The 12315-nt window shown below is 40.5% G+C and overlaps 4 protein-coding genes across 4 annotated transcripts; 3 read left to right on the forward strand and 1 right to left on the reverse strand.

The window, feature by feature from the left end:
• Positions 1-1988: 1988 nt before the first annotated feature.
• On the forward strand, positions 1989-2656 carry LOC120557047 (histone H2B-like). Its single transcript, XM_039797064.1, has one exon. It carries the CDS (start codon positions 2017-2019, stop codon positions 2392-2394), a length of 378 nt encoding a protein of 125 aa, XP_039652998.1. The 5' UTR covers positions 1989-2016; the 3' UTR covers positions 2395-2656.
• Positions 2657-4103: 1447 nt separating this feature from the next.
• Positions 4104-5583, forward strand: LOC120557030 (histone H1-like). Its single transcript, XM_039797045.1, has one exon. It carries the CDS (start codon positions 4871-4873, stop codon positions 5495-5497), a length of 627 nt encoding a protein of 208 aa, XP_039652979.1. The 5' UTR covers positions 4104-4870; the 3' UTR covers positions 5498-5583.
• Positions 5584-7107: 1524 nt separating this feature from the next.
• LOC120557036 (histone H3) lies at positions 7108-7568 on the forward strand. Its single transcript, XM_039797052.1, has one exon. It carries the CDS (start codon positions 7128-7130, stop codon positions 7536-7538), a length of 411 nt encoding a protein of 136 aa, XP_039652986.1. The 5' UTR covers positions 7108-7127; the 3' UTR covers positions 7539-7568.
• On the reverse strand, positions 7557-8624 carry LOC120557044 (histone H2A-like). The gene has a single exon (XM_039797061.1). The coding sequence runs from the start codon at positions 8605-8607 to the stop codon at positions 8224-8226; it is 384 nt and encodes a 127-aa protein (XP_039652995.1). The 5' UTR covers positions 8608-8624; the 3' UTR covers positions 7557-8223.
• Between the last annotated feature and the right edge of the window lie 3691 nt (positions 8625-12315).

A 12315-nucleotide genomic window follows, 5' to 3' on the forward strand; every position in this document is an offset into this window, starting at 1 on the left:
GATCTTCTGTTATAAGGTTTTCCATTTGGGTATAGCAAATAGGCGAAAATTCCACAAATAGAGGTGGGTGTTAAGAGGGCATAGGCGCACAAAAATGGCTTGCTAGCGCCCCGTACAAAACTTTAGAAATTGAGCCCCTGCAGAACGTTTAACGTAGACTAACGAAACTTGGTACACATATGTAGCATGTCAAGACGTACAAAAAACGTCATTGGAGCCATACCCTAAACCCAAGAGGAAGTCCGACATTTTGAATTGATAATTCGAAATTAGTTTGATTTTGGCCATTTCCACGTCGTACTTTAACGAACTCCTCCTAGAGATTTTATCCGATCAACTTCAAATTTGGTCTGTGCCATTTTAAGATGTTTAAGATGAAAAGTTATTAAAAGAAAAACTTCTTGTCATAGGGCATGGCCGTGGTGGGGCGGCCATTTTGTGCGTTTCACCATCGAAACAGGAAGCGGGTGTAACTTGAGTGTACATTGACCAATTGGCTCGAAACTTTTCATGATTCATAAGACTCTAACTCTGAGGACATTTACCAGACAAAATTGACTCAAAGTCATAGTGCCCCCTAGTGGTAACAGGAAGTAGGCCCAAAACTATACGTGCTATACTTTAACGAACTACTCTGAGGATTTCATTCAATCAACTTCAAAACTTCGATTCTCGATAGGCCTCTCTGGATCCCTTTCTGTGTCCTCTTCATCTGTTTCCTCCTGTGAAGATGAGTATTGTTTTGTTAGACTTTAAACTACTTGCATCATTAAACTACTTGCATTATGTCTGGAGTATTTAGTTGTCTACTTACAGCTTTAAGTAGTTCTGCTGTAGCATGAGGGTCCACAAGTGAGAGAACACCATCAGAATCTGTTGGGACAAATGACAAACCCATGAAGGTGGAATAATATATCTCTAAAATATATATAGGCATAAAAGAAGATAAATCAAGCCTATTACATCTTATGAAGGCACTTGTGTCCTGTGATGTAGCTGGCTCAGAGGAAAAGCTCCCTCCAGGGATTCCTTCAGCCTTCAGGGCCAGCTCCTCTGCCTCTGTCAGAGGTGGTGGTGCTGGTCCTCCACCAGTTTTCCTGGCCTCTGCCTTCTTTCTGTTGGCTGAGTAGAAGTCAAATGTTAATTTAAATGGGCCGTTTTTCCACACAGAACCTGCCTGTTTTGGGAAGACGAAGTTAATTAACCTATTTTGTTGAAAGAATACTTTAAAACAATCTATAGAACTACAATTGATTCATATTCCAGAATATTTCAACTTAAAATCTTTTATAAAATTATTGCAACAAAAAAGTCTCTGGTTAAATGGCAGATAGAAAAAGACCCTTGTTGCAGGTTCTGTGGGGATGAGGAGGAGGACCTGATGCATTTGTTTTATTTTTGCCCGCATGTAGCTAAATTTTGGGCCAATATACAGATATGGTTAAGGTCTATGGATATTGTTTTGCGAATCACACCTCAGAATATTTTGTCATGTGTGTTTGTCTTATACATGTTTACGTAAGTACAAAAAGAGTAAATATAGAAAATAGAACATTTGACAAACATAAAAGAGCATACAAACTTCAAATAATTAAATGATATACCTTATACACCATGAGAAAGTAAACAAGAAAACACATCAAGAAATAAACTAGAGGTCTAGTCAGGAATCAAAATGTGCACGTTTTCCTAAACAGTAAATCTACTTCCATGGATACATTGTTTGGCCATTAGAATCACACTATTAAACATCATTTATTTTTTCAAGTTACAAGTCTGATATCTAAAATAACATCAGCTTTAGGACGGTTCAGAGCCGTTCTCTGTCGAGTATGTCTCTGTCTCCTAACGGCTCTGGGACGGTTACTTTGTGTTGGCGCATGCTCAGTCTCAGTCACAAAGCTCAGCCAATCCTGTGCGAGTAACAGCGCAGTCTCATTTGCATCAGGTGCAAATAAAGAAGGCGTCCGGAGCATGTTTGGTCATCTGTTTTAGGAACTCCAATCCGAAGCAAAGATGCCAGCAGAAGCCACCGTGAAAGCGCCCAAGAAGGGCTCCAAGAAAGCCGTGACTAAGACCGCCGCCAAGAGCGGCAAGAAGAGGAGAAAGAGCAGGAAGGAGAGCTACGCCATCTACGTCTACAAGGTGCTGAAGCAGGTCCACCCCGACACCGGTATCTCCTCCAAGGCCATGGGCATCATGAACTCTTTTGTGAGTGACATCTTTGAGCGCATCGCCGGTGAGGCCTCCCGTCTGGCCCACTACAACAAGCGCTCCACCATCACTTCCAGGGAGATCCAGACCGCCGTGAGGCTGCTGCTGCCCGGGGAGCTGGCCAAGCACGCCGTGTCTGAGGGCACCAAGGCCGTCACCAAGTACACCAGCTCCAAGTAAACCATCCCGCTGCTGTAATCTACTAAACCAACGGCTCTTTTAAGAGCCACCCACTTCTTCTTAGAGAGCAGAGTTTCATTCAGTTATGGGTTTAGATACAAATACTTTAACCAGTTTTCTATGCTTTGTCCTCCACGTACATTTTGCATTGTATAACTTATTTGTTTTATAAGTTTCCTTTATACTTGTTGAACCTGACTTATTCTACTGTGGGTCAGAGGGAACATTATCAATTTCTGTCTGGCACATATTGCTGAATTAACATTAAAGTTGACCTACCTTGACATCTACAATTTTTAATAACTCCATTTAATCTCCACAAATGTAGTCTGACTTTTCTTTACAACAATTAACTACCACTTCATGTAGACTAGGGTTAGTTACTAAGGTTACTCTTTTGTTTTTCTCCAGTGTGTCAAAGTGAACCTGCCATTACACCAACAACTTGGCTTTATTAACAGCCACACAATGCCTTAAATAATCTTTTCTTCTCCTGTGGAATTTAAGCTTAACAGCATTTAATTCTCCAAGATCTATGCTCCTAAAAATAAAACATATGGTTGTTGCAGCTGCATTCAGAGTAGGGTTATGCCAAACGATTTTGGAAGCACCTTTGTCCATTTCAAAGCGTGTGGGTGCTTTGAACCTTTAATAATTTATTTAGGGTTCTTGCAGTTTCTTTAACTCGTTCTGCCTTCATGGACAGTAACTGTGAATAGATTGCATTTTAGTCTTTACAACCAAGAACAAACCACTGCACACACAAGGACAGCTGTGGCCAAAGAGTGCTTCTGTTTCTGCTCGTTTCTTGTCAATTTTTTTCCCAGGAGCAGCACGGTAAATTTTTCCCAAACAAATCCAGTAGAAGTCTTGCAAATTGTGAACCTGCGAGATCCCCAGTCTGTCATAATGTCACTGAGGTTTGAGTCACAGACGATAAGATTTTGCAGATTGTCTTTAGATGTGCTGTGTCTTTTCAAAGTATTCAAGTTAGGTGGTTTGTTGATGGCCTTCATGAGAAGAAACATAATTGTTATTAGTACTAATAGTTTATGCTGTTGCTTGATGCTTTTAATCAGATAGTTTATGTGCTCAAGCACTGTAGGCTACTTCAGATCATTTTGAGGTCAGGTTTTACTCATTTTCATTTTAAGCTACTACTTAACTACATTTCAAAAGAAATGATTGTGCTTTTTACTGCACCACATTTGTCTCAAAGCTGGAGTTACTACTATAACTGTAGTTCCCAAAGTGGAGTCTGGGGTCCTTGAGGGGTTCCCAGGAAATCCCCAGAAAAAGGGGAAATGTTTATTTTTACTATAATTCCATCCATAAGTAACACCATGACACAATGTATGACTATTTTGGTCATGGATTGTAGGCCTATTCACTATGTAATCACTCACACATAAAAACAGAGGTGGAAAGGAAATTGAAAAAAAAAATAACAAACTCAAGCCTATCAATGTGATGAAACAAAAAGAAGCTGTTTAAGTCATGAGAAACCTCAAAAATAATAACTCACAATAATGACGTAGTATCCCGCTCTAAACCGTTGAGAAGCTAGTAGCCTCTCATTATTTTGAGATACAATTGGCTTCTAGGCTTCTAATTATAAAGACTACGGAGTCTTTTTTTCATCACATTGGCGGAAAGTGGCTTCCATCGACCTACATTACCATCCGATCTTTAATGTTAAGTGTCATATTTTTCAAAACAGTCATAATATAATAAAAATGCAAGGAAATGTGGGATTCCAAATAATTGTGACCTGATCAGATCATGTTACAGAAAGATTTTGAAGCAAACTGAAGCTGGTTGCAGTGATAGACACAGAGTCAGGGTTGTGTACAGTAGAAGAGAGAAATATGAACCTGTGTTATGAGGCCCATCATGTCAGATCCATCATGTTAAGGATCAATGCCAGCCGAGAAACCTGTTTCAGGTAACCGCCTATAGCTTCACGCCCAGCACCCAATGTGTTTACCACCACTGAAAACTTCCCCAATTTAAACTAAATAAAACACAATAATGCAGTGATTTCACTTTAATTCTCTCCTCACATGTCTCTGCTTACTTGAAAACCACTGTCACATTTAATACACATTACTTTTAGGTATTTTTAAAGACAAAATGTGAGGAAAACTCGCTGCGAGTAGTCCAAAATGACAGTGTATCTGAAAGGTTTGAAGCCTCCTGGAATCAAATTAACGAGTCCTCGTCGCCAAACATGAGCTCAGTTTGAAGGGGAGAAGGTTTGCTCACCACTAAAATAACAATTTTGTTTTAAAACGTTTATCTTCTATGCATTTTATCCTCAAATTGTGGAAGAGAAAACACAAAGTGTCGCCACATTTTCAGCAGGTCAGCGGAGCGGCTGTGGATTGACTCTCCACGGTTCTCATGAGCTTTATAAGTCCCGCCTCCTCTCCGAGCAGGAACAGCAGACTGTAACGCGACAGAGAAAGATACAGACATGGCAGAAGAAGCACCAGCAGCTCCAGCAGTTCCCGCGGCGAAAGCCCCGGCCAAAGCTTCCAAGAAGAAGGCAGCTCCCCGCGCAAAGAGTGACGGGCCCTCCCTCCCGAAGCTCATCCTCGACGCCGTGACTGAGTCCAAGGACCGTAAAGGCACCTCGCTTCCGGCTATCAAGAAGACGTTGGCCACCAAAGGCATCGACCTGGAGAAGTCCAACAAACGCATCAACACCGCGGTGAAGAAGCTGGTGACCGACGGAAAGCTGGTCCAGAATAAAGGGATTGGGGCTTCGGGATCCTTCAAGCTCCCCAAGGCTGCGCCTAAAGCTGCCAAATCAGGCAAGAAAGCTCCCGTTAAGGTGAAGAAACCCGCTGCCAAGTCCCCGCAGAAGAAAACCGCCGCCAAGAAGACCGCAGTGAAGAAGACCGCAGCCAAGAAAACTGCCGCTAAGAAACCAGCAGCCAAGAAACCAGCGGCCAAGAAGTCTCCTGTGAAGAAAGCTGCCAACAAGCCAGCAGTGAAATCTACTCCCAAGAAGGCTGCCCCTAAAAAGGTCGCAAAGAAGAAGACCCCTGTGAAGAAAGCTCCGGCAAAGAAAGCTGCAGCGAAGAAGTCCAAGAAGTAAAGTGGCTCTTTAACCTGCACTCAGTGCACCAAAAGGCTCTTTTAAGAGCCACCACACATTCACAAGAGAGCTGTTTTCCTACAACATTATCATATCTGTTTCCATTGTTTATTTTTCTATTTATTCTACCAAAATGCATTGGTCTACGTAAAATATTCTGGCGAAGAGTAATTTGTTTACAGTTAAATTTAACGTGCTGCATTTTCAAAGAACAAAAGAAATCTGAATATAATTTCCATCATTAGTCCTTCAGTGCTTTGTCCTCTGGACACCACAGGATGGCGCTAACACACAAGTGAGTAACACTCCCTCTTCTGGATTTAGTCACTGATTCTAAAAAGAATTATTCCTAAAACTTTATTAAGGTTATCACTTAAGTGCGGATAATGAAGACTTACATTTTGCATAAGTCCATATTCACAAGAAAAAGCATTTGATTAACACTAATGTTTTATCAACTTAATATTCCATATCTTTTTCTGATTGTAAATCAGATTATGGCCCACCTTTTTCAATATGTATATTAGTCCCACTGAGATTAAGAATCCTGTTTTTCAAGAGCGAACCAAGACAAGACAGGCAACAGCATACATTTAAAACCACATTTAAAATTATTGTTCTATTCAAAAGGAGAAAAACAATTGATAACCAACCCTCTGTTTTATCAACTTAATACCTGGTTTTCTATAGATATCTGATTTTCTGTAGATCATACTTTGTGATCTCAATGGGACCTTTATTTAATTTGGAGGTGTAACCTGTAAGCTATTTAACAGTTTTTCCAAGGAAGACCTAGCTAAAACATTAAAAAAATAAGCATAGGTAATGAAAATGAAATAAAACAAACAGTTGCATAACCTGGTCCACTTCAGAACAATGACATCTCAGTGAATCTATATGTGCCTGTTTGGATTTGAAATCATTTAGAGTTTAAATTAATTCTGTACTATAACTCTCACAGTGTGGATGAACTATGTAACGGTGTAAGTAACCAGGTGTGTTTTGATGAAGAAATATTTTATTAACAACCGTTTTCAACATCCACGTAAACAACTTGTGTTCTGACATATTGTTGTAAAAAGGGATGGTTTACATGTAATCTGCGTAACGTAGTCAGATTTACAAAGAAATGAACTATAATCATCCCAGATTACACATGAAAATGTGCAATAAAATGATACATTAGGCTTTTACATTCTACAGATTTCTCAAATGAATTACAATATGAAACTGAAAGTTACTTGTAACTTAGTTAAAACTATGTATGAGAGAATTCTTTTTTCTTCAAGAAATCAGAATCAAGTGTTCAATTCAATCACGACAAAGAGCAGGAAAAATAAACCACAGATTAAAGTAATCAAGGCAGAAGAAAGTAAGTAAACATATTGCTTTACTGTTTCAACCATGGATGTATTAAGGGAACCGTATATTTCTAACATTGATGCGACAGCAGCCGTTCTCCAGCTGCTGTGTGAGTTTTACTTTGTCCAATAGTTACTCAGCTACAGCCCGCGTGTCTCCCGGTCTGGACCAATCAGCGCTGCCCTGGCTCCGGCAGTTCCTTTATAAAGCCGTTGTTCACGGCGGGTAGTATTTATTCTTGAGCTGTAAGCACAGAGAAGAAAATAAAATGGCCAGAACCAAGCAGACCGCTCGTAAATCCACCGGAGGAAAAGCCCCCAGGAAGCAGCTGGCCACCAAGGCTGCCCGTAAGAGCGCCCCGGCCACCGGCGGAGTGAAGAAGCCTCACCGTTACAGGCCCGGTACCGTGGCTCTGAGAGAGATCCGTCGCTACCAGAAATCCACCGAGCTGCTGATCCGCAAGCTGCCCTTCCAGCGCCTGGTCCGAGAAATCGCTCAGGACTTCAAGACCGACCTGCGCTTCCAGAGCTCCGCCGTCATGGCTCTGCAGGAGGCCAGCGAGGCTTACCTGGTCGGCCTGTTCGAGGACACCAACCTGTGCGCCATCCACGCCAAGAGGGTCACCATCATGCCAAAAGACATCCAGCTGGCCCGCCGTATCCGCGGAGAGAGGGCTTAAACTCACCACAGACCAACCTACAATCACACAACGGCTCTTTTAAGAGCCACATACAAATACTAACAGAGCAACAATCCTGAAACAATACTGTGTCATATTGTATATGATGAGCCTATCATAGAATTGTATTCTATCCTGCAGCTACAAATTTATTGACAACGATTTACAATAACAGTGTTTTCGTTTATCCACTGAGACTTCATTAAGACAAATACTGTATTATTTGTATTAAATATGGAAACAAATGGTACCGGGGTGCTCTATAAAACAGTGACTCAGTTTAAATGGCAGAAAACTGTTCAGGCCAACTCACAGCAATAATAGTAACGTTTCACATACCAGTTTAAATGTTGCAAAGAAGTGCTCAGTGCGTACCATGGATCTGTATTTAAGGAATCCAAAATATAAACTGAACGTACGAAATAGGTTCTTGGCTTTTCTTCAATGGGGAAAGAGTCGGAGACGCGGTTGTTATTATGTACATACTTTAGATTCATATTTGTCAAATATCATCTACAAATTGATGTAGCAAGATAGTCTCACTTGACGTACACGCAAAAAAACAACTTGAATTACCATAAACAAGGATTTTCACAATATAGATAAATAAGGAGCGCTCTTTAGTTAGATGTGTGTGGCTCTTAAAAGAGCCGTTGTTGGTTTGGTTGAAGCCGGTTCCGAGTGTTTACTTCTTGGCGGGCTTCTCAGTCTTCTTGGGCAGCAGGACGGCCTGGATGTTGGGCAGCACGCCGCCCTGAGCGATGGTCACTCCGCCCAGCAGCTTGTTGAGCTCCTCGTCGTTGCGGACAGCCAGCTGCAGGTGACGGGGGATGATACGGGTCTTCTTATTGTCGCGGGCAGCGTTTCCAGCCAGCTCCAGGATCTCAGCGGTCAGGTACTCCAGCACAGCCGCCAGGTAGACGGGGGCGCCGGCTCCTACACGCTGAGCGTAGTTTCCTTTACGGAGCAGCCTGTGGACACGGCCGACTGGGAACTGGAGCCCGGCACGGGATGAGCGAGTCTTAGCCTTCGCTCTGGCTTTTCCTCCGGTTTTCCCTCTTCCAGACATTTTTCGTGTTTCTTATATTTTCGAGTACGAGAATAAGTACATTACGTTACCTAAACCGGCCCTATATCTACATAGCTGCTTCGTGATTGGCCCGAGTGAGCGTAAGTATGATCGTCCAATCAGAGAAGAGTTCAGTCAGCGTTTCAAAATAAAGCGTGACAGATTAAACCGGGCGGGAACATTTTGCCTTAATTTGGTTGCACAAAAGCAGAGGCACCTAAATTACCATGGGGATTTTTTTCTGTGCAGCTAGTCAGGATTTATTAATCCTGGGGCCTATTCTGTTCACTCAGCAGTGCTTTTACATTATTATTATTATTATTATTATTATTATTATTATTATTATTATCAGTCTGCATTAAAATACAACAGGTGCATATTGCTGTTCAGTAAAGCGCTTTTATATAAAGTTGTGACCATTATTTTTTATAATTATTCATGTTACTGTTATATTGTTGTATGAAAACTGCTGTTCACATTGTTGTTAGAAGTTTGATGAATATATTACGGCAGTTTAGATAATTAGAAAAGGCTGATACAGTTGCAAATGTGTTTTAAATGAAGTCAGTGATGAAGGATACTATATAAAGTGCTGTGCATGTGTTAGTGGTTCTAACAATAGCAGACTGGTCAGGAACATACACCTTTAACTATTTTAGTTGATTATTTCTTTTAGTATTCTTTAACAAAGGAAATGTTCCTCTTCCTTTTGCACTGTATTTGCCATTCTTGGCACACAATTTGTGTTCTCTCCAGTGAACTGGGACTATAATTTGGGAGGATTGAACAATTATTATAGGTTGTTATAATTGTACAGACCTCCCTTATAGTCTTAGTTCACTGGACCAGTAAGGCTACTGTACATTCATGAAACAACAGGGAGAGGACACCTCGATGGTTTTTAACCTTTTGCTGGGGGGAAATAACTGATGAATACACTGTTACAGTCATGTTTAAAGTGTGCATTAAATGTATCACTTAATTATCTTCATAGTTTCTAGATTTTAGAGTCCAATTAAACAACTGCTTCGACCAAAGCCTCAATACCTAAACTTCTTGTAGCATACACAGTGTAACCATAGCTTAAACACATTGTCAACTTTGCACTTTGTTTGCAATTCTGTAACACACTTATTGCGAAACACTACACACGTTTTCTTAAATTAGACACTTTGTTCAAAAATGAAATCTCCTTTTATCATTAGGAAAACACTCTGTTCAAAATGCAAAACACCTGAAAACACTTGCACAGAAAACAGAACACCAATCAGTCTGAGCCTTAGCACTACAAATAGGCCTCAGGTAAGCCATTTTGAGAACTTTGCAAGCATGGAGGCGACGAGAGACAGAGTAAGAGGAGGACAAAGAGAGAGAGAGGAGTCGGAAGTGGAAGAGGCATCGCCTGAGATGTTGACAAGGTCTTGTGGCCATATCCGAACCGAAGGCAGAATCCATAATTACTGCAGAAATTCTACTTTTGAGTTTGACAGAAGACTGAGAGTCTGAGAAAATGACAATAAAAATAGAAACACAAAGACTGCAGTTTTTTATATAAAGCCCATCCGTGTGTTGCTGGTGATATGAAAGAGTAATTCAAATGGTGCTTGTGTGTATGGTTTTGTTGCAAGAATTTTATTTTTTAGAAAGGAGTGTTAAGTTTTGATTGCAGTGTTTCATTTTGGCACAGATGGGAGTTGTTAATCTCCAAGTGCTATGTCTGATTGGCTTGTGTGTAGAGTTTTGACATAACTAGCCAAATTCTGCAAAAAGTGTGTAAGCAATAGGCAAAAACTGGAAATGAAACCATTTAAGAACTTAGTTTAATTATTTCCACAAAAAAACTGTTGCACACTTTGCCTGAAAAGCGAGCAGTGGGAGTAAATATATTCCTTAGGTAGTTTATATTTTAGCCCATATGAGAGAGAGAGACAGAGTGAGAGAGAGGGATATGTACGCTTCACAACATTTGTGCAAATAATTAGCCTAACTTCTTGGATGGTATGGTAGTTTCAATTCAGAACAGTCAGTTAATGTATATTTTTAGGCTGAAGCTGCTGCTCACTCTGTGTAAAGAATACACAATGCGTATTCTCCATTTTAGCATCTGTAGTAAATCTGTGATCGATACCGTGGTCTCTTTAAGAAAGCCGTGAATGTGCACTTATCCCAGCTATCTACTCCTGGCTTGACATAGCTTCACCTACTTATCCTGGCTTGGCAAATGTGCAACCGATTAAGCCGCGATGAGCGTGTCACGCTAAGTCAAGCTGCGCTTTTTCAGTTATCCTGGATTTTTTCATTGTACTTTTGTGCAACAGCCCCCTGATGTTCACTAATTATCCCCATCACATTGTTATTGTTCCGTTTCTTATTCTGTAATTTGCCTTTGTAGTTTTTTTTTTTTGTTAAAGCACGTTCAAGGGTTAGACACAATTATGTAAACAGTGTGTAAAACACACTTAAAAATATAAACGTTAAATTTCTCTGTGGCCTCCTGTATTCCGCCACAGAGGGATTTTTTCGGTCAGACTTTCAGTTTATCATCTCATGGAATAAACAAATACAAGAAAAAAACTATGGGTTAAAGTTCAAAGAAACAAATCTCAATGTCATACCAACAGAAAACATATGTTTAAACTTGCAACTAAAAGAACACATACATAATAGTTTTAGTGCTGACATTTGATTTATTGTTACATTTTATCTCTGTATTTTGACTAGTTCAGTGGTTTTCAAAGTGGGGTCCCCAAGGGCTTCCAGGGGGTCCCCAGCCAAAAGGGGAATATTTTATTTTCCCTATAATTTCTTCCATAGGTATCAGTCTAGTGGTCCTTGATGTGAAAAAGTTTGGGAACCTAAACAATCAAATTATGGCCTAATTTTTAAATGCCAGGGTGAATTTAGATAAACTAGGATATTATAAATTGCACTCTATATATACATTGCACATCTGAGTTTAAACCAGTGGCCTACATTTCATCTCAGCCCCCCTAAAAATTATAATAATAAAAAACAAATTCATTTTTTAATCAATTTTATAGCTTCAAGGTAGAGTTTGCGAACTTGTCTTGTCAATTACAGGTTCAAAGAAACAGGTTTAATATCCTGTGTCGCTGTCGTCAAAGCCAAGCACCTGTAACCCAGTCAAGGACATTTTTGCAAGGCACTGTATCCGTGTCAGATTCTCATTAGGGGCTGAGCCCCCGTAAAGGTCTGCTCCTAGAATCGCCCCTGGTTTAAACCCTAGATGTTGCTGTCATCTAAGCAAACGTAACACTACATGTTATTGTTAAGTGTCAGTGTCTTGCTCAGGGACACTTTGACATGTGGCTGGATGAGCCTGGGATTGAACAATGTTGTTCCTTTGAAAAGAAAAAAAAACAGTAATTTACCCTCGCAGAACACCAGAGTTGCTCATCGGTTAGTTAGTTAGTCTCATTGTGGGACTTGGCTGAATCCCAACTGACCGTTTAAAACACCGCAGTCACACAATAGCACAAACTAGCTAACAGATGGAGGCAGCGGCAGAGCAGCAACTCCCTCGTTGTGCAAGGTAAAATGGTTTTGAAAAAGAAGTCTGGTGGCTTTGAAGAGAGCAGAGATAACGACTTCAGTTTCCCCACTGGGAAAAAGAAAAGTACATGATCAGAAAATTCAGATTGACCAAATTTGTTTAGGATAATATCAAATAATCAACAGAACAGTAAA

The sequence above is a fragment of the Perca fluviatilis genome, chromosome 4 (genome assembly GCF_010015445.1).
Source record: "Perca fluviatilis chromosome 4, GENO_Pfluv_1.0, whole genome shotgun sequence".
Classification (NCBI taxonomy): domain Eukaryota; kingdom Metazoa; phylum Chordata; class Actinopteri; order Perciformes; family Percidae; genus Perca; species Perca fluviatilis.